The 22,458-nt window shown below is 45.7% G+C and overlaps 1 protein-coding gene and 1 non-coding gene across 4 annotated transcripts; both read left to right on the forward strand.

The window, feature by feature from the left end:
* The first annotated feature begins 3,330 nt into the window (after positions 1–3,330).
* On the forward strand, positions 3,331–17,498 carry LOC100279542 (uncharacterized). 3 transcript variants are annotated; one of them, XM_008656589.4, is made up of 5 exons: positions 3,331–3,735; positions 8,954–9,150; positions 9,289–9,478; positions 15,227–15,618; positions 16,358–17,498. In XM_008656589.4, the coding sequence occupies exons 1-5, from the start codon at positions 3,630–3,632 to the stop codon at positions 16,895–16,897; spliced, it is 1,425 nt and encodes a 474-aa protein (XP_008654811.1). In that variant the 5' UTR covers positions 3,331–3,629; the 3' UTR covers positions 16,898–17,498.
* A 3,563-nt stretch (positions 17,499–21,061) lies between these two features.
* On the forward strand, positions 21,062–21,266 carry LOC111590065 (U2 spliceosomal RNA). Its single transcript, XR_004852351.1, has one exon. It is a non-coding gene; the product is annotated as a U2 spliceosomal RNA (small nuclear RNA).
* The last annotated feature ends 1,192 nt before the right edge of the window (positions 21,267–22,458 follow it).

Below are 22,458 nucleotides of genomic sequence, written 5' to 3' on the forward strand. Positions count from 1 at the left end.
CAAACCAAGTCATAAATTGAAAGGGAATAAGAGTCTTCGGCGAAGACAAAGGCTTCCACTCCACTCCATCAAGTTACTCATCCTTCACCGTCGCTCCGAGCAACTCTCCGTCTTTGGTATAATCTTCACTCATATTTTGTTCGCCAAAGGGGGAGAAAGTAGTTACCAAGGGCTTATATTTCACTCAAGTATCCGTTTTTGGCGATTCATGCCAAAGGGGGAGAAAGTATTAGCCCAAAGCAAAAGGACCGCACCACCACCAATTTTCAATATTTGAGTTAAGAAAGGATTTCTGAAATGATGAATTTTTCAATTGATATCTAAGGGGAAGAAAGTAGTATTTTCAAAATTGGTATATTAAAACCATCTTGAACACTAAGAGGAGGATTTTATTAAGGGGGGGTTTTGTTTAGTCAAAGGAAAAGCATTTGAAACAGGGGGAGAAAATTTCAAATCTTGAAAATGCTTCTCAAAATCTTATTCATTTATCTTTGACCATTTGCAAAAGGACTTTGAAAAGAATTTACAAAAGAACTTGCAAAAACAAAACATGTGGTGCAAGCATGGTCCAAAATGTTAAAAATAAAGAAACAATCCATGCATATCTTATAAGAATTTATATTGGCCCAATTCTAAGTAACCTTTGCACTTACATTTATGCAAACTAGTTCAATTATACACTTCTATATTTGCTTTGGTTTGTGTTGGCATCAATCACCAAAAAGGGGGAGATTGAAAGGGAATTAGGCTTACATCTTTTTTCCTAATTGATTTTGGTGGTTGCACGCATGATTAAACGTGGTTATTGCACTTCGTCGACCCTGTTGAGCGCAACTATAAAAGGGTTGGCCTTCAGGGGAAAATAACAGCCACATACAACTCCACCATTGAGCCTTCTTGTCAGCGTGCCGCCAAGCAACTCATGGATCGTAGTCCACGAGCAACCAAAAAGGTCACCCTCTCTAAAGGCATCTACAATTGCTTGTTAACGGCCTAGCCAAGTAGATTGGATGATCTCCAGCTGCTCCAAGTGACAAAGGATAGCTTCTGCAGCAGGCGTGACAAAACTAAATTCAAGTTGGAAGACATGTGGCATGCACTTTGTCATCAACCAAAGTGGTGCATGTGGCACATTGTCTTCGATTCCGGCGATGGGAGCAAACGATCCCACCTCAACATGGAGGACAATTATAGCTACACATCGCCTGATAGTGTCGAACCACCACACCCTATTGGTCGTGATAGGGCTAGAGGGCAACACAAGGGCAAAGGGCTAGCAACGAGTAGTAGTGAGACCCCTGGCAAGAAGAAGACAATAGCAAAGCAACTCTAGTGGTCAGCGAGAAGTTAAATTATACAAAATTGTACGAGCATTACACCAAGTTGATGAATCAGAACATCGACGACATGAATGATGACATGAGAAGGCTTTACATGTTGCATGTTAAAAATTTGGCTAAACCATTAAAAAGAGACGACCATGGAAATAAGGAAGACAAATTGGACAAATAAATCTAAAAGGTTGAATTGAGAAGACAAATGTTCTGAAATTGAGAAGGCAAATGTTCTAAAATTGAGAAGGAAAATTAGATTGAAGACCTGCTGGTGTCAAGTACTGCTTGAGGGTGTCCGGCGGCATCTCGTCGAGGTCAACCCAAATCTTCTCGGCTACGAGGCGTTGGTGGAAGGGACAACGACGGAGTTATGGTCTGCCCGACGCTGTCAAAGACGTGGTTCGCTCGACGGCTACAGTTGCCAGAGAGTTTGAAGGCGTCAGGGGAGGTGCGGCGGCGGCAGCTGTAGCGCGCGGGTGGGTGGAGGGAGGAGGCGTCGTGCTCTGCACGCCTGGTCTCTTCAGCTAGGAAGGCGTAAATCGAGTAATCTGCACGGGAAATCGACGAAAAACTGAGATTGGGAAGGATGGACACATGCGAATATCTGACAACCTCGGCTAGATTTTTCTGGCGCGCGCCAAGTAGGGAACACAGGTAAGGAACCGTTGGAGGCTTGTTTTCATGATTTTTCTTAAACGTGATTTAAGAAACACAAATAGAGAGCTGTTGAAGATGCTCTAAGATGTTACTGATAATGTGTTTTTGTTTTTCATTGCCACCATATCGTGGCTAGCTTGAACCCAAGGCATTCTATCGTACTTACCTATACGCCAGTATGATACTATATGCATTTTTCTATTTACCGATAGACCACTACGATACTATATACTCTCTCCATTCTAAATTAAAATCTGTTTTAACTTTTTAGTAAATTTATACAACAATTAATATATATGTTTTGTATATATGTTTAGGTTTATTATAATCCATTTGAATATAGACATAAAAATTAGGAACTAAAACAAATACTATTTTAGTACGTAGGGAGTACATTTTTGCGAATTTGGGCACTATCCCGCCTCTCCCAAAACCCTAACTCAAAGTCTCACACGGAATTATTTTAGCACATATAGGGGTGGTAATGGCTCACGATCCAAATAATTCTTCATAATTTATTTGAACCCTTAATTACTTTTAGTTAAAAAATAAAAAATAAATAGAAATAGAGCCCAATATTAATCTGATCCGATTCTTAAATTTTAAGTGTAAAATTTAGAACCTATTACCACACATAAAAATAGATAACACATTTATTTTCTGTTAACACAGTTGGAAGTTTTCAAGGTCACTTCTCCTATATTGACTTCGATCAACTTCTGATACGAAGACCACTTTTGAGAAATCATCGTGCACCTTTTCTTTTATGCAGTTATTAATAAATCTGCAATATTTTGTTGTAAAATACACACTATTACTTTCTATCAAGTTGCTTTGTAATATCTTTGGTCAATACACACTCAACTATGATGCTAAAACTATTTAGTAATGTACGTAAGCACTTGCTACATGCTTAAGCAACCATCAATGCTGCATTAACATTATTATACCCTCTACGTCTGATCTGATGAAAATACATCACATTCACGCCTTCAAAAACATATAAGTCTATGATCTGTAATTATTCAAAATTTATAAAATAGTACTAACCATAAATAGAGACTACACCAAAAAAAAATACTATAGAAATAAAAAAATGTGTGCGCAACGCCACACAAAAATTCCAGTAATACTTTATTCGTTCGTAAAGAGTCAAAGCATCTAAAATTTAAACAAATTTATAAAATAAAAATAATATTTATAATATAAACCAATATTATTAAATTCTTTAATACTTTTATAGTATATTTGAATTTATAATTTTATCTATATTTTTTAAAAGTTTTACAATGTGAAAGGGAGGTAGTAGTATTATATAAAAAATTTCGCACGGGCTGACGTGGACTGAATTCCGGAAAGGACGTCTCCTCCAGTCCTGCTTGCTCTCTCTAGAGCTGACTTTAGGACATTGGAGGCTTTGACGCCTTCGGTGTCCTTGCGTCCGCGTCGTGTCCGCGCGCCTGCTGCCCGCCAACCCGCCTCTCCCAAATCCCATCCAAATTCCTCCGCGTCTTTCGAAGATCATATTTTGGGAGGGGCACCGCCCCCAGATCGGGGAGGAATCCCCATTCCGTCTGGTGGGTCGGTCTCCCCTGTCCGTTTTTGGCTCTTTTCCCCTCTCACAAGGGCGGCTCTTGGATGGGCTGCCTGCCGTGCTTCGGGTCGGCTGGTGAGGGGGCGGCCAAGGAGGGCGGTGCGCGCAAGGACGGTACGTCGGATCTTCGCGTCACCCGGGTCGAATCAGGTGGCGTTCCTTGGAATTTGGAAAGAGCTGGATCTTGGATGCGTTTGTGGTAGGAAATGACCCTTAATTTCTTGTGAAGTGGCCCGCTGATGCGTGCAAAGCCGGGATTTGGGTGGGTAGTGTTACAGAATGAGCGAAGCTAGCTGTTGTGGCCGTATTTTAACTGTTTATGTTATTGGATTTAGATATGATAGAGCTGAAGTTAATCTCTCCTATTTCGTTTATCAAACGGCATTTAGCATTTGTGGAATTAGTATTTATGTTGGGGTATATGATGAAGTGATGTTAGCTTACCTTGTTCGAGGAGTTTAATATGTGGAAGAGAGGACGACTATCAGAGTTCTATGCACCTTTCTTCATGAAGGGGAGAGCTTTGTGCATCCTTTGTTCATAAAGTAGCTGGGATAATATCCCTTAAACTAAAAAAGGACCATAACCATCGCCTTGGAAGTCATAGAGTAGTAGAGCTTAGGCTCATAAAAAATATGTTCTTTCACAGATAAGAACTGACAAATATTTGTTGAGTAAATTTCATTGAACCACCACATAGATGATACAAGTGGGTACCCAATGCTATTTTAGTTCATCTCTCCCCACCAAAATTAGTTATTACATGTCATGCTGTTTTAGTTCACTTCAGAAAGTTTTGATCACCCCAGTGAACCCAGCAAGTGGACCTTGCATCCCTAACCCCAGATCCTTGTCTTAACTGGGAAGACTGAAGCCAAATTTATTTCAAGTCAGCTCGTTTCTTGTTTTGTAAAACACGCACGAACATACTCTGTGGACAATGGGGTGGGTGGGTATGTTATATGTTTATCTTCTATTAATGTAAATACACAATTCTCCTGTGTATTCACAGAAAAAGAAAAGAAAACCAGACTCATGTCTTGCCAAGCGAAACTACCACTGGTTTTGGCCCCCTTCCACAAACTACCACTATTCTCCTCCTACATTATCCTGAGCAGTGAGCATCTGAGCCAACTCGGCAGTGTCACATAGTGCAAAACAGAGTAAAACAAAGTAGTGGTAAAATGTGACAATGACAAGTGGGCCCAGGTGCTGAGGATACTGTAGGAGGCATAGCTTTATGAGAAGCGCCCAAAGTAGTGTGGTTCTGTGAAATGGCCTTCAGAAGTTATGTGACAGTTAGGACAGAAATGTGGTAGTTTTGGGAAATTTACTCTGATTTGTTTGATGATGATTATTGAGCACATATCTGCCTGCCATATCCCCTAGATTTTGCCCTGCACTCTATAATCATGTGATATTGATTAGCATCAGTAGCTTCGGTTTTATCTTTTCTTTGTTTGTTATGTATTTCACCAGTAGATTTAAGTATCCCTTTATTTATTTATTTTTCTTGAAAGCGCAGGAGAACTGCGCGATAATATATTAAAGAAGAGGGGCAGATACAAGAACAAACTGGGGGCCCCTACGGCGGCCAATAACAGGCATACAGAAACCCATCCATGACTAAAAAACTAACAAGAACTACCACAATGCTAGCTAACTAGCAGGGAGGCCCAGAATGGGGGCGGTGAGCAAAGACAACTTTGCACAAGCCATCTTCCAAAGGTCAACCTCCAACCCAACTCTTCTAATTGCGTCAGCAATACTGGGGCTCTTACTGTCAAATACACAGCCATTGCGCTGCTTCCATAAGGTCCAAACTCCCAGAATGACTAGAGAATTGAGGCCATCCCTTGCAATTCCAGAGTCCTTAGTGCATAACGTTCTCCACCATTCAAGGAAGGCACTATCCTCAGATTGGGGGGCAAGAAGCTGAAGGTTCACTTGAAGAAGCAGTTTGAACCAAAATTCTCGAGCAAAAACACATCCAATCAACATATGGTCCAAGGTTTCTTGATCCTGGTCACATAATGGACATCTCTCCGGATGGTCCATGCCTCTTTTCTGCAGCCTATAATTATATGCTGTCCAAACCTTCCTGTGTGCGACCAACCACATAAAAAACTTGGTTTTTGGAGGAGCCCAAGTTTTCCATATTCTATGAAAAGGCTCAAACTCAGAAGATCCCATAAAGAAACCCCTATATGCTTCCTTTGAGGAGAACTTTCCGTTTGAAGCTAGGCGGAAAAAAAATGCTTGTCTTCAACTTGAGGTCTTAGAACAATTGAGTCAATTAAATCCCACAAGATGAGAAATTCATTGATAATTCCAACAGAAAGAGCTCCCTGAATGTCAGAAATCCAGCTCTGATTAGAGATAGCATCCACCACTGTTCTCTTGTTAACCCTTCTCTTAGGAAAAGTATCCCTTTATTTATCACTTAATTCTTCCAGTTTAAAAAATCAGCTGTATTAGGATTTTAGGTAGTCAAATTTCTTTAACTTAGCCCATCAATACATGCACAGTTACATAAGTTGACAACACATGATTGATTTTATTAGATTTTTTGTAGACCAAGGCATTTAGCCCTGCTTATTTTGAAAGCATCACATAAGTTTTGCTGGGGATACCAGTTTACAAGAACTGCGGAGCCCAGTTAAAACTCACCTCCACTAAAAGCCAACACCAGGCCCTACCCAACCAGAGAAACACTAACAAAACAGGTAGGTTGCTACAACGAAAAACAAAAAGGAGGAAACCACAGCAAGAGAGAAATTCTGAATAGCAAAATGAAAAGAAGGAACAGCTAAGCCACAGATGCTTTGCCTTTAGCCTCCTTTTTCTTCATGTCTTTTGGCAACCAGACGCTCCTAGTTGTTTGACACCATCTTTCCGTCTAGGCACATTTCACTATCTTGAAAGTCCATCCTTTATCTTCAACAGGAATTCCTCCATCTTGTCTCTGTCTTCCTTCTTCGTCGTCATCTGCCACTGGTTTAGAAAACCAAGACATTGAAGCCACTTGTTTAGGAGATTTAAGCATTTTTTTGGAGAAAACTAGACCATTTCTTGTTTTCCACAACACCCAATCCACACCAACTACTATCACCCACAAGGACTTGTTCCTATCTCCACCATCTTTGTTCAGGCACAGCTCCTGGAATTTATCAACGATGGTGGTATTTTCGGCCAGCCCAAGCTGTCCTGACCCAGCACCAGGCCACCATCGCTATAAGGCATCTGAACAGCAGATGGTCCACTTGATTTTTACTAGATAGCATATAACTTCCACTATTTCGAATGATATATCACTACAAAAATCACAAGTAAAAGTGTCACATTGGAGACTGTCACTTTCTTAAATGACTTACATTTGGAATCAGAAGGAGTACTATGTTTTTAGATTAAAGTCCATATCAGTGGGAATGGGATGGTCAAACTTTGCTCTGAGAGACTAGATATTCACATTTTAATCACGTGAAAAAACAAAATATATACACTGTTGCATTATTTGGTGGGCTTAGACACTATTGTACATCAGTGGGATATGGAATGTGCATATTAGAATTGTTATAGTTTGTTAGTTGCGTAGTTAATACATGTATGTTTTCAGTTATATATATTAGACCTTTATAAGAAACACAACTCTGTATATTTGCAAGTATGGAACGTGGCCGACAATATTATTTTACACCAGGAGGTGCCTTAGCAGCACAGGTGGCGCCTTAGTCTGGTTCCTGTTCTAGTAAGGCTGCATACAATGCATTCTTCTTTGTGTCCATCAAGTTTGTGCCTTGGAGGAGAATTTGGAGATCCTCGGCAACCCTGGGGTGTAAATTTTTTTTGTGTCTTGCTGTCAAAAAGTGGTCTGGATGGCTAATCAAAATTGTACAAACAATATTGTACAAACATAGTTTAACGCATCCTGCTGCTAGCTTATTGTGTGATCAAGCTGAAGAGACCATCCTGCATATTTTAGTTTCTTGTATTTTCGCTCGGCAGGTCTGGACCTTGGTATTACAGAAGCTTGGACTTGTGGCACTAGCACCTGATTCTGATGTAACAAGTTTCCCCAGCTGGTGGTGTGGTGCTATCAAGAAGATACCTAAGGACGTGAGGAAATGATTTAACACTTAAATTATCCTGGTAGCTTGGAAAATATGGAAGCATCGAAATGCATGTGTTAGCTCAAACGTGCAAATGGTTTTACAGGCGGTGGGTACTGAGAGAATCCTTTGGTGCTCTCCAGGAGCTTCTGCTCTTTAGGAGCTGCTCCCCCCCCCCCCCTTCAGATTAGGTTTGAGTTTTCCTGGTTGTGGTTATTTGTATTTTTTTTAGGTGTGGGTGTGTGAGTCTCAAGGTTTTCCTGGGAGAAGGTTCCATGCCCTCTCCCCCTGGTGTTCTTTCTTCCATCTTAATGAAATGACATGCAGCTCTTCTGCATGGTTCGAGAAAAAAATTACTGTAAGGTATCTCTATCTAATATCAGAAGCAATATGGTTTCTTCTAGAAACCTTCTTGAACTGTGCACATGAACAGCCATGTTGTCCCCTGTCTTTCCGTTATCATCCATGACGCTTGGAACTAGAGTTGTTTATGTGCAAAGTTCAGAATCTATCTTTTGTATGCCTTCTATGATCCAGTAAGAATCAAAACACAATTCACATTCTATCAATGCTTACTGGTCAAACAGTCCATGTACCAAACGGCAAACCTCTTACTCATACATGCATGCAGATGCAGGCGGCGTGTTCGAGCCCAACACACCACATCATTAGAGCATTTGTTTTACAAAAGAGGCTGCCATGGCATTTTTTTATGAAAGAAGAGATCTGTGAGGGGAAAGGATAAGCTGTGCTGTGTGCTTGAGCACATGAGTCTCATACGTTATTAGGCTGGGAGTGGGAGCGCTGGTTGAGGTTAAAGTGTGCTGGACCAGGAAGTGGTGGCCCAAGTTGACCTTTATTCATTTTATTGTATTACTTTTATTGTTCTCTTTAAAACATGTAATTTATGTATAGCCCAATAAAGATGTGCATCAACCAGTTGCTTGGACCCTGGGTCATCGGCCTCATAAACTTGGGTTGGGTTTGCATACCAAGTCCTAAATTGTCATTAAATGATATATTCTATTTTCTAAATGTTGACAGTAAGATCGTTACTCTTAGCAACACATGGGTATGTTTGCTAGTAAAGATAGGTGCTAAGTGCTCTAGATCAACTTATTCCGAAATACTTGATGCACCGAATTTCTTTTAGTTTTCATTTACTGCTTTAACTTCGCATTTTCGGTTGTAGTTCATCTTGATTATGTTGAACCCTTTAACCCGGATGTGACCTAACTCTAGACTAACTTCTGCTTTAGATAAATCAAAACCACAGGGTGGACTAGACTCTAAGAAGGATGCAGTCATTTTGAGGGAGGGGAATAATCAACATATTGCAGCACACACTTTCACTTTTCGTGAACTTGCAGCTGCCACTAAGAACTTCAGACAAGATTGCTTATTGGGTGAGGGAGGTTTTGGTCGTGTTTATAAAGGACGTTTGGAGAATGGACAGGTTTGTGATTCAAAATGCTTTGATGCTTCCGTATTCCATTTTTCTTATATTGACCCTCTTGTATTTTATGATATGGTTGATATATAGGTAAGAATACATTTTCTTCAGTGTAACACTTAACCAAACTACATCGTGCAGGTTGTTGCAGTGAAGCAACTTGATCGCAATGGCCTTCAAGGAAACAGGGAGTTTCTGGTTGAGGTTCTAATGCTTAGTCTGTTGCACCATGACAATCTAGTAAACTTAATTGGATACTGCGCTGATGGAGACCAACGTCTTCTTGTATACGAGTTTATGCCATTGGGATCACTTGAGGATCATTTGCATGGTAAGTTTGCTACAATTATCAATATTTATTACTAAGACACTTATCTTGAAAGAGTTCTATTAAATAGCTTCAATCAACAAATCTTTTCTGAGAAATCTAAATGGACGTAGGCATAACCGCATCACTTATGGTAGTTCTAAAACCCATCCTTCTACATTTGATATGCTTTGTTTTGTGGACAATGGGCATGTAGCCAGGTTATTTCTTATTGAACATTTAGTACTTGGAATTTTGCAGTTTTAGAGCTTCTTAGATCACCATCCAGGAATGAAAACGTTTTTTTTCATTTCCCTTTAATTATGACTTGTGATTTGTTGAGAAACTCTTATTTTTTTCTTGAAAAAGATATTCACACACTTATTCTTGTGGGAGAATAAGTCAAGGGGAAATCATAGATTGATTAATTTAGGAGCAAGGCTACAAATTATATAGGCAAGGATGCCAAGTCGGACGATTTGCTAGTCGTTCTGGCTGACCGACTAGGACGATTAATCGCGACTAGTCGGACGACTTGGGCGATTAATCGCGATTGGTCCAAACCGACTTGGACGATTAATCACGACTAATCGCGATTAATCGGACGACTTGAAAACAAAACAGAACCAATCTATGGTAATCCTTGCCTAATACAACTTGTTATTGGAAACCCTAACCCTAACAGGGGTTGGGTGGTGTATTATAGACTTGGGTAAACTGGGCCAGGCCCATTACAGAGGGGCGAGACAGTAATTCCACAGGGAAAACCCCAAACCCTAAACGGGTATTCTAACACCCCCCCGCAGTCACAACTCTATCCTGTACAGATGTTGAGACTGGAGCGAAAGTCTAAAAATACACTCGACGGTAATCCCTTGGTGAAGATGTCAGCGAACTGCAGCGTGGTGGGGACGCTGAGAACCCGAACATCACCGGCAGCGACACGCTCGCGGACGAAGTGCAGGTCGATCTCCACGTGCTTCGTGCGCTGATGCTGCACGGGATTGGTGGAGAGGTAGACCGCGCTGACGTTGTCGCAGTAGACGAGGGTGGCGCGCTGAAGGGGACTATGGAGCTCGTGGAGGAGCTGTCGCAGCCAGGAGGCCTCTGCCACGCCGTTGGCCACGGCGCGGTACTCGGCCTCAGCGCTGGAGCGAGAGACGACGGGCTGCCGTTTGGCGGCCCAAGAGACGAGGTTGGCGCCCAGGAACACGACGTAACCGGAGGTGGACCGGCGCGTGTCGGGACAGCCAGCCCAGTCAGCGTCGGTGTAGACCACGAGCTCCGACGTCGGGGATGGTCGCAGTAGGAGGCCGTAGTCGAGGGAGCCGCGGAGGTAGCGCAGTATCCGCTTGAGAGCGGTGAGGTGGGGCTCCCGCGGAGTGTGCATATGAAGGCACACCTGCTGGACAACGTAGGCGATGTCGGGCCTGGAGAAGGTGAGGTACTGGAGTGCGCCGGTCAGGCTCCGGTAGGACGTCGCATCGGCGACCTGAGGCCCGTCGTCCTCAGAGAGCTTTGCCTGAGTGTCGATAGGCGTGGAGCAGGGCTTGCAGTCAGACATGCCAGCCCGCTCTAGGATGTCGATGGCGTACTGGCGCTGGTGGAGGAAGAGACCCTGAGGCCGGCGCTCGGCGGTGATGCCGAGGAAGTGGTGAAGGGGCCCCAGGTCCTTCATGGCGAATTCCCGCTGAAGGGCGACGATCGTGCGATGAAGAAGGTCGGCGGTGGATGCCGTGAGCACAATGTCGTCGACGTAGAGCAGGAGGTAGACGGTGTCGTCGCCGGGCCGATAGATGAACAAGGACGTGTCCGACTTGGCCTCGACGAAGCCGATGGAGGCCAGGTAGGAGGCGAAGCGACTGTACCAGGCCCGTGGCGCCTGCTTGAGGCCGTACAGGGACCGGTTCAGCCGGCAGACCAGATCCGGACGGTCAGCGTCGACGAAGCCGGTGGGCTGGCTGCAGTAGACAGTCTCCGTCAGAGTGCCATGGAGGAAGGCATTCTTGACGTCGAGCTGGTGGATCGCCCAGTCACGGGAGAGGGCGAGGGAGAGGACGGCGCGAACAGTGGCGAACTTGACGACGGGGCTGACGGTCTCGTCGTAGTCCACTCCGGGGCGCTGGGTGAAGCCCCGAAGGACCCAACGGGCCTTGTAGCGGTCGAGGGAGCCGTCCGAGGTCAGCTTGTGGCGAAATAGCCACTTGCCGGTGACCACGTTGGTGCCTGGTGGACGTGGCACCAGGTCCCAGGTGTGGTTGGCCAAGAGGGCCGCGTACTCCTCCTCCATAGCACGACGCCAATGTGGGTCAGCGAGGGCAGCACGAACGGAGGAGGGCACAGGGGATGCGTCCGTAGGAGTGTAGGTCGTATCCGCTGCCAGGATCAGCCGGTCGACGGGGCGAAGAACGCCGGCGGCGCGCCGAGTCACCATCGAGTGGACGTGCCCGGGGTCGCGGTGGATGGCGACCGGGTGGTATACTGACGACTCGGAACGGGCCGCCGGAACGTCGGGAGCGGCGGGTATGGCCGGCTCGCGACGGTGATAGACGACGGCGGGGTCGGCAAAGCGGGCCGTGCTCGTCGACGGGCCCGAGTCGGCAGGCGCCGAGGTGGCGGCGTGGCTGCGACGGTGGTAGACGAGCGCGGGGTCGGCGAAGCGAGTCGGGGTCGACGGGGCCGCGCGTGGCACAGGCGGGGTCGTTGGGGCCGCGCGTGGCGCAGGCGTGATCGACGGGGCCGCGCGTGGCGCAGGCGTGGTCGACGTGGCCGCGTGTGGCGCAGGCGGGGTCGACGTGGCCGCGCGTGGCGCGGAAGAGATCGTCCGTGGTGGCGTCGTGGCTGTACGAGGAGCAGGTAACGGCGCAAGACGGGGCGCCGGGGGTGGGGGAGGAATCGGGTCGGACTCGAGGAGGGAGTCAAGATCGGTGGGTGGGGTGGAGCCAGCAAGGGGAAACACATCTTCGTCGAAGACGACGTGACGGGAGATGATGATGCGGTGGGAGGTGAGGTCTAGACACCGGTACCCCTTGTGGTCAGGAGAGTAGCCAAGGAATAGGCAGCGGGTGGAGCGAGGAGAAAGCTTATGAGGAGCGGTGGCGAAAGTGTTAGGGTAGCAGGCACAGCCGAACACACGAAGGTGGTCATAGGAAGGGGTTGTGCCGTATAGGGCGAAGTGAGGTGTAGGGTGGCGCACCGTCTTCGAGGGAAGACGGTTGAGGAGGTGGGTGGCGGTGTGCAGGGCCTCTGCCCAGTAGCTGGCAGGGAGAGACGCCTGGAAGAGAAGGCACCGGATCATATTGGTGGTGGTGCGAATCATGCGCTCGGCCCGGCCGTTCTGAGCAAAGGTGTAGGGACACGAGAGACGCAACTGGACGCCGTGAGTAAGGAAGAAAGAACGGGAGGCGTTGTTGTCGAACTCGCAGCCATTGTCGCACTGCAGGGCACGGACCGGGCGCCGGAACTGGGTTGAGACCCAGGCGAAGAAGTGAGTGAGGGTGGGAAACGTGTCGGACTTCAGGCGAAGGGGGAAAGTCCAAAGGAAATGGGAGTAGTCATCCAGAATGACCAGGTAGTATTTGTAGCCGGAGAGGCTTAGGACAGGAGACGTCCAGAGATCACAGTGGACAAGATCAAAGACCTGAACAGCCCTGGACGTGGAAGTGGAAAAAGGAAGACGGGTATGGCGGCCGAGCTGACAAGCATGACAGAGGCGTTCAGAAGAGCCCCGAGTATATGATATGTCAGAGTGGCCAGAAAGCTGGGACATGACGTCAGGTCCAGGGTGCCCGAGGCGACGGTGCCAAATGGCGGAGGAGGTGGTGGTAGTAGCAAGAGCATGGGATGTGGTGGTAGTAGTAAGTGCAGGAGATGAGGCTACTGTGGTGTGGGTAGTGGAGGGCAAGTGAAGAGAATAGAGAGGGCCGGAGCTGTCACAACGAGCGAGCACAACATGTGTGGGAAGATGGCGTATGGTGAGACCCCAGGGGTCGAACTCCATAGAGCACTGGTTGTCACTAGTGAAGCGACGAACCGAGAGGAGGGGATGAGTCAGTCCGGGAGCAACAAGGACGTCGTTAAGGCAGAATGGTCCTGGAAGAACCGATGCACCTACTGAGGTGACCGGGAGGGTGGAACCGTTGCCAACGACGATGGAGGAAGGATGTGAGGGGTGTGGTGGATGGGAGTGGAATAACGAACTAGTTGTGGGGGTAGTGTGGAAGGAGGCCCTGGAGTCAACCACCCAATCGGTGGTGGGAGGGGAAGGTGGTGGTGGTGAAGGTACGGTGTGAGCGGAGAGGGCTAAAGAAGGTGCCCCGATAGAGGCGCTAGGGAGGGAGGTAGATGACACGGGCTCAACCGCTAGTGAGGCGATCGCAGCACATGGGAAAACAAGCGGTCCAGGCACGTGACGGCCCGCCTGAGGGTGGATCTCGACACAGTCCCGGAGAATAGGGTTCCAGACTGGATCGAAGGACACGAACATGCCCCGGATGAGATGACCGTTGTGGAGGAGGGCACGCACAGTCACAGGAGCGTCTTGCGAGGTAAAGCTCATGAATGGCGGGGGTGACGCCATGAAACCGATGTGGGTGGGGACAACACTGGTAGAAGAAGCGCAACTGCGCAAGAAGCGAGGAGGGCCGTCCAGAAGGGCGCGCGCAGCCACAAGGATCGAGTCGGGCAGCGGCCGCGGTGGCGCGGCTGGGAGTAGAGGCTGACAGCGCCCCGACGACAAGGGAAGAGGAGGCCGCAGCGGGGAGCGCTCGCGGCAGGGAGAAGGGTGGCTGGGGGCCAGTGGCCGACGGGAACGAGGGGAGGAGGCCGACTGTAGCGCCAGAACAGGGAGAAACGACGACGCTGGCAGAGGGAACGGAGCTCGCGCGAGGTGCTCTGCGCGCACGGCGTAGCGCTCCACGGGGTACGGGCACGTGGCCAGGACGGAGCTGCGCGCAGAGCGGAGGCTGCGCGCCGTCGGCAGAGGACCCGCGGCCTAGAGATGACCAGCGCGGCCTCCGAGGGCACTGGCGGCCCCAGACCAGGAGGCGGCGCGAGCGTGACCGCCGGAGAGGAGGGGGAGAGCACGGCCACCGAGGGGAGGACGCGTGCAGGGAGGGCGCGGCCGCCGATGGGCGCGACCAGCAGAGGGGCGGCGGCGCCTGAGCTGGCCGGAGATGGAGGGGAAGGGGCGGCGTCCAGCAGGGGAGGGGCTGGCGGCGGCTGGAGAGGAGAGGAGGAGGCGGCGGCCGGAGCAGAGGGGGGCAGGGTCGGCGGCGGCCGGCGCGAGTGGAGCAGGGCCGCGCGGAACCGGCGGTGCAGGAGGGCAGCGCAGGTGCCCAGCCCAGGCGGCCCACGCGGAGGAGGCAGCCGGCGGCGCAGTGGAAGCAGGGGAGAGCAGAGGAAGGTGGCGACGGCTGCTGTGGGAGAGAGGAGGAAAAAAAAACTGGCTCTATACCATATTGGAAACCCTAACCCTAACAGGGGTTGGGTGGTGTATTATAGACTTGGGTAAACTGGGCCAGGCCCATTACAGAGGGGCGAGACAGTAATTCCACAGGGAAAACCCCAAACCCTAAACGGGTATTCTAACACTTGTAACCAATCAGGTAAGATCGTACAGGGCCGGCAACAGATCACACCCGTGAGGCAATAGGCCTGGACTACTAGGCCTATAAATTATAGACTAACAGCCCAATCTATATAGTCTAACAATTCTCATATGCCAAAATTTCCCTGAATAAAATTTAATCATATAATTAACTTTTATGTTAGATATTCCACCTGATAAGGAACCTCTGGACTGGAATACACGTATGAAGATTGCTGCTGGTGCCGCCAAGGGCTTAGAGTACTTGCATGATAAGGCAAGTCCTCCTGTTATTTACAGGGATTTCAAGTCCTCAAACATTCTACTCGGTGAAGGGTTTCATCCGAAGCTATCAGACTTCGGCCTTGCCAAACTTGGCCCTGTTGGTGACAAGACTCACGTTTCAACACGTGTCATGGGAACTTATGGCTACTGTGCTCCAGAGTATGCAATGACAGGGCAGCTTACAGCTAAATCTGATGTATATAGTTTTGGTGTTGTGTTCCTTGAACTGATTACTGGCCGCAAAGCAATTGACAACACAAAACCCCATGGAGAGCAAAACCTAGTTGCATGGGTATGTTTGTTTTGTCTACTTAATTTTCTTCATAAAAATAATCATTTGCCTTCAGTTTATCAATGAAAAGGTCACACAGCCTTTGCATTTCTTGAGATAAAGTGAATAAAAATATATAATAGTGCATCTAACAAAAAATACAGGAAGGTTTTGTCAAAAGAATTACTATTGGATTAAACTGTTTTCTTGATCTTGAACAATAAAACAGTTCCAAGAAATAGGAACTGAATAGGTCAGTGCAACCTGTTTAGTCAGCAGAATAAATGGCCAACCAAGGAGTTTTTACGAAGCCACATGGATTGTTGCAGTCAAGCAAATCAGTTGCTTTTGAGTTACTCTGCAATGGTTTTCCCTTTTACTATCGTTTGATGGTTCTTTTTCTTTTAACACCTCTTCAGACGACCAGTATTTATGGTGCTGAACTTCTACTTTGTGCTACTTCTTAAACCATTCCATTTTCTTTTTTTTTGTTCCTTGAACACCATCTCCAAATTCTAAAGCATGATACCATTGCTATACTTGATCACATTATTTTTGAAAATGGTATAGAGTGCTTGTGGCATCAGTGGTTCCTCCATAAAGTAACTTTCCATTGGTGTGATATGATGCCTGGAATTAGTTATGCCAAAAAATGTCTTGTACATATTCTTTTGCTGCTTAGTCTTATATAAACATCACTCTGGATATATGTTCTGAATTATAAGTTTGGATACCTTGTTTATAGTCGACATTTTTGCAGGCTCGTCCTCTATTCAAGGACCGCAGAAAATTCCCTAAAATGGCTGATCCGTCACTTCAGGGCTGTTTCCCCATGAGGGGACTGTATCAAGCTCTAGCTGTTGCTGCAATGTGTTTGCAAGAGCAGGCTGCTACCCGCCCCTTTATAGGTGACGTGGTCACTGCTCTTTCATACCTAGCTTCTCACACATATGATCCAAATGCGCCTGCTCAACATAATCGGAGTAATTCATCTACTCCGAGGGTTAGCCGAGGTGGTGGGAGCAATGACCAACGCCGTCTCCGCTCATCAAACCACCACTCTCCAGATTTGAGAAGGGAAGTCACCACAGCATCAAGATACGACGATGAGGTTAGCAGGGCAAACTCTGGTACTGGTTCTGGTCGCCGGTCTGGCTTGGATGATGCGGATATGTCAGGCTCACAATTGGGTAGCCCTGCTCACACTGGAAGGAAGAGGGGATCTCCTAGGACTTCTGAAAGCCAGCATGCTATAGCAGAGGCCAAAACATATGGGGAAAATTCAAGAGGCAGAAAGTGACCAAACTCTCAGAGCAGCATTGACCGTATGAGCAGAATGCTGAACCAGATGGTTCATCCATTCATCATTCATAGAAAAAAAAAATGATAAGTTCCTTGCTAGCGCCAGACAGGAACATTGCATCAGTCCATCTAGGTCCCTTGGTCTTTGTGAATAGAGCTTTCCTCTTTTCCCTTTACGGGCTATTGCCACTGCTTCTTAACTTCTCCATACAAATATCATTGCCACCACAACCACCATCAGAACTCCCATTCCTGTCATCTATTCCTCATGAATGCGATCATCATGCTTACGAGCCTTCGTCGTCACGGTGTATAACAACATTCGGTTCACAATGTGGAGGTAAGGCAAACATCTGCTCTGGGGAGCACAGGATCTCATCCAGTTGGGCATCTTCTGTTGCTGTTGCATGCTGGGTGTCAGCAGTCACACCATTGTCGAGGGGTGTGATGTTCTTTTTCTTGAATGGTTTGTACCTGGGGTTACAGCAGTTCACCTGTGTTTGATACATCTGCCTTGTGACATTTTTGTGTTGAGTTGTCGGAACACATCTATTATCATCTCTACCATAAAATTGTTGTGGCCCTTGCATCTTATCCTATGCATGCTGTTTTGAAAACTGCTTTTGTCCCCCCCCCCTTTTTTTTGGTGCACTAAACTTTCATCCATTAGATTTTTTATCGCATCAGAACTGGATGCCCATCATGACCGGTGATATATCCATTCACTTCCAATGATCTTTTCTTGAGGATACTCCCTCTGTCACAGAAATAGTGCACCTATGGATTCACGCTGGTTAAACCCTTTTTTAAATTGACTAGATTTGTAGAAAACATTAGCAATATTTGTATCTCTAAATAAATTTAATGATACTAATTACGTACACTTCAGAAGCCATGAGTCTGGAAACTGGGAAACCAGCGTTCAAAGCTGGAGTCTGAAAGGTAACATTCTATACTATTACAAGCATACCAAATCTCAGCAACCTTGGTCTGTTGGATACCAGGACATTGCTATGTTTGACCTTCGCCCAACACAGCATGCGGTTGATGACAGCTTGCGTCTTCCCTCCCCTTTCAAGAGCACTATCCACCTCTGCGGAAAAGATGTACCGCCGGAGAAGAACACTTCAGAAGATGTGTGCAACTTCTCAATCACCATTTTGTTACGAGAATACCGAAGAGCCCCAAGTCAATTCTTTCAGCAGCTTACTCATTTTCATACTCATATTCAAACTTCACTCTATAAACAGTATAATTTATAGTACAAAACAATGTTTTAGATAGGGCTGGCAAAATGCTCGTGACTCGTCGGCTCGGATTGACTTGTTTGAAATTTTTTACGAGTTGAGTTAACATTCTAGCTCAGTTCGTTAACAAGCTTGCTCGGTTTGTTAACGAGACAGCTCGCGAGCTATCATATTTCAGCAAAAATAAACTATATGCATATCATTTACATAATAATTGATGAATATATTATATGTGTGTGATGTCTATAGCCTATAAGTTAATAATTGATGAATTGTGTCTATGTGTTAAATTGGTCTATATGAATAAAATTGTGGGTTAAACTAATAAACATGTGTGTGAATTGTAAATTGATAAGTGATGAGTTGTGTCAATTTGGAGTTACATTGATGTAGTCTGTGAAATTATGAGTACAATTACTATTTCTTGTTGTTAAATTAGTTTAGGATTAACTAGAAATTGATTATTATATACATATTGCTTTCGAGCCAGCTCGAGCTCGTAAACGGTCCGAATCGAGCTGACTCTGTGACTCGTTAGCTTAACGAGCCGAGCTGACTCGATATCCGGCCTTAGTTTTAGGTAACGAGTGAATTACTAGACATTGTCTTATACACAAATGGTTTGGGACGTTGTAGTGTCATACAATACAACCAGCTCCCTCAAAAGCCTAGCCTTGAGACTAAGAAAAAGTCCTAGCGGAGAGTATCACACGCAATGTCAATTCTTCGTCGGGAAATGGCTTCTCATCTTCATCCCCGTGTGAAGAAAAAATATCCATCCCCAATCCTACAAACGTTTAGGGCAATGTTTGGGAGAAAGGGGGTGGAGGGGTTAAAATTTCTTTACTATTCAAAATTAAATACTAAGAGGATTTTAGTCCCTCTATTTTCCTTGCTTCCAAACATGCTTTTACGAGAGCTTTTTTTCATCTCCATCTCCATCTCCATCGAGAATTTTATCCCCACGAGGATTCCGTTCCTATTAGAAAATGCAATATTTGAAAGAAAATTTAAATTGATTATATCAAATCAATATGAATTGGACAAACAAGATTTATAAGAGATATCTATTTTAGAGTTTAGTTTACTATTTTACGATGGACTTAGTATTGAGTTTAAAATATAATTTTAACAAGTCATTAGACTAATTTAGATCAAGAGAAGTTTATGAGGCGAGTACGTGGGGAACGAGGATGGTTCTCTGTCTTCGTCCCTACGAACCTGTGAGACTAAATCTTCTCTATTTCGATTCTCGTGGAGACTATAATCATCTCATAAGGACAAGTTTAGTGACAACAGAAGTGGAGGACATCTATGTGGAGGAAATCTCTTATTCAAAAGAAGTTTCCTCCTCTATAGATCTCTCCAATTCTTTTGTTAGGAAACTAGCTCTAATAGGAAAAATTATCCGTAGGGAATTGAGAATCGGGTCTATATTACCGTCTCTTAACACATGCCCACCGTATGCATCGTGCATTGTTTCCATCTTGTCACAAAAAGGAGGCATTTGACGTTGCCTTTCGAGGCCCTTTGATGTAGGAGAGAAGCCATATGCAGCTTATGATGTTGCATTTGCCGAAGTATTTTTTTTAAATAAGGGCATTTTGCATTTCCAAATATGTCTAGTTCCTTTGTAAGACGCTCCATGAGTCCCCAAGCGGTAGACACATCCAAAACCGGCGGAGGAAAAAAATCAAATAGTGAAGTATACATGTATACATCTTTATCTCTAAGCTAAAATTATACATAAGTAGAAGTTTTAACCATAGTTGTTAACTCTAAATATACATTCATATATGTCTAGTCAATAAAACAGACCTATTTTTATGTTTTATGCTCTATACCTAAATATAATATTGAAATTTTATAAAAAATAGAGAAAAATAAAATAAAATCGGTATGTGCCATGCCTAGCTCGTCATACCGCACCTAAGGTCCAGACATGGTGATCGAGACAGGTCGTGCTCGGGTTGGGCTAAACCATATTATGACATGGGCCATCCAATAGGTCCGACCCATTTGGACATGCATACCTATACTATACACTAGTGATGTGCTCGCGCAGGCAAGCAGCGGTACAAGTAAGAAGATGGCTCATGTAGATGGGCTACTAGGTGTCAGCGTAATAGAGGTTAGGGTCATCTATTAAGGTACAAGAGGATTTTTAATTTTGTAAATTCAGATTTAGTTAGGTTCAATTCGAGATTGAGAAGAGAAGGGGCACCGACACAGGCACTAGTCGTGGCACCGTTGCTCGCCACACGCCTGTGAAGCTGAAGTCGCAAAGACGCGAGAAGGATACTCTGCCACCAGCGTCACAAGCTGCTTGAGACTTTAGGCTGCTTACCCTGGTGGCGACAAGTAGGTGAGGGGGAGGAGGAAGGGGTGACAACAACGATCAGGGATTGGTGTCGTCCGAGTGACCTCACGAGGATGGTGTAAGGATTGGAATTGTAGTTTCTCACCATATAAAATGTATTTATGTAGGTTACATGATAGACACATTGTGATCGGCACATTATGATCGGGTACAATGACAAGTTCAAATAGAGCATAAATTATTGTAAAAGTTTAGAACATGTTTGAACATCTATTTTATTTAAAAAGGTCTACCTATATGATATACAGAAACCGTAGTAATGCACTGACAACTAACTAGTCTCTGTTCCTTTAAAGCGTCAGTTTCGTGCGTCGTGCGTAAGCGTGTAGTTCTGTCTCTCCCCCCGCTTCTCGGTTCTCGCCTACCAGTAGTAAGTCGTTACCCCACATATGGACCGTGAGAAACCACTCAAAGCCAACACGATAGGAAGTCGTTCGCAGCGCAAACGCTACAACATAGTACCACCTCGCTAGCTCAAGGATGACGAGCGACCGATCGAGCTATTGGAAAAGGGTACTAGGCTCCTTTTCAACTAATATCTTTCTCGGTCTTTTGACTAAGATAAATTGTAATATTTGATGTATCAATTTAATAGCTGGTATGTGGACCATATATTCACTTTGATATTAAATTTATTTTTTGTGGTTTTTATGGGTATAGTCCATCAAACTGGTTTGGTTTACTGGACCCTCACGTATCTCTCAGCTGTTGCATTGGTGGTAGGGCTTGACTCATCTCAGCTAATAACGTCGAATATGATTGTATGGTGTTGATATTATACTATTATAGATAGATATATCCGTTGTAGCCCCGTAGGCGGAGGAAAACTAAGGACAATTCTTTTTATTAGGCTTGAATTCAATCTAGTGGACGGCATAAGCACACACACATACAAAAGACCACGGTCAATTAATAGTCTTTGGGGTCCGGAGCGCAAGAAAAGATAGTCGGCCAGGCTGTCGCTCGGATGTCCTGAGTCCTGACGGATGCCCTGCGTGGCGTTGGCGCGTCTAGATGAGTCTCCTCTGAAGTGGGCGGTCGCGCCGTACAAGAAAAAAGAAGACCGTGCCGGCCGGCTGTTTTTGCGCCCCACAGCCACAGTGCAGCTGCTTCCTGCCGTGAGTGCTGGCGTGGCGTCCGATCCCTTTTGCACGCGGACGGGACAAATCTGCTTTTATTGCATACATATAAAACACCTGCAGTATATGTCTAAAATAGCTGAAACAATTAAAACATGCGTTTGAAATTAGGTGTGTGTATCACTTGGCAACATATACAGCATTTGAATGTACTCTTACAGCATACGTATAAAACATTTAGAACATGCACTTACAAGCAACAAACGTGCATATGCATTGCAACATATATGTAATATTAGATCTACTTTTACAATACTCAGATAAAATACTTGTAATATATTACCTCTTAAAATACCTATAACACGTGACACATACACTTTAATTTCAACTTGTGCTTTTAGCGCAGTATCTGAAAGGGAAATGTGCCCTTGAACTATTTCTATATTGTTTTGTTGATTAGACACGCTATGTGTGAACTAATATAATATTGAGCAAAGGAATATATAGATGGATCAAGTGTGAAGGTACATTCTAGACACTTAGTCAATTGTTTTATGTGCTAAACTTGCTTTTCTAAGTGACAGGAACTAAATTAAGTCAAGTCCAAAAGGAGCAAGAGGAGTCCAGCTGAAACGACCAGTGGAGCACCAGCTGCGGGTGCACCGGACAGTGTCCGGTGCCCAGGCTGGCTCAGCGACGAACTCGCTGCTCTCGAGAATCACCGAGGACACCGCGGCTAAAATTCACCGGACTGTCCGATGAGCCAACAACGTCCGCGCCAACGGTCAGCAGCGCGATTCGCATGGAGCAAAACACCAAGCCTCCATTGAACATCCTAAGACGCCTAGACTCC

This window comes from Zea mays, chromosome 8 (assembly GCF_902167145.1).
Source record: "Zea mays cultivar B73 chromosome 8, Zm-B73-REFERENCE-NAM-5.0, whole genome shotgun sequence".
Taxonomy (NCBI): domain Eukaryota; kingdom Viridiplantae; phylum Streptophyta; class Magnoliopsida; order Poales; family Poaceae; genus Zea; species Zea mays.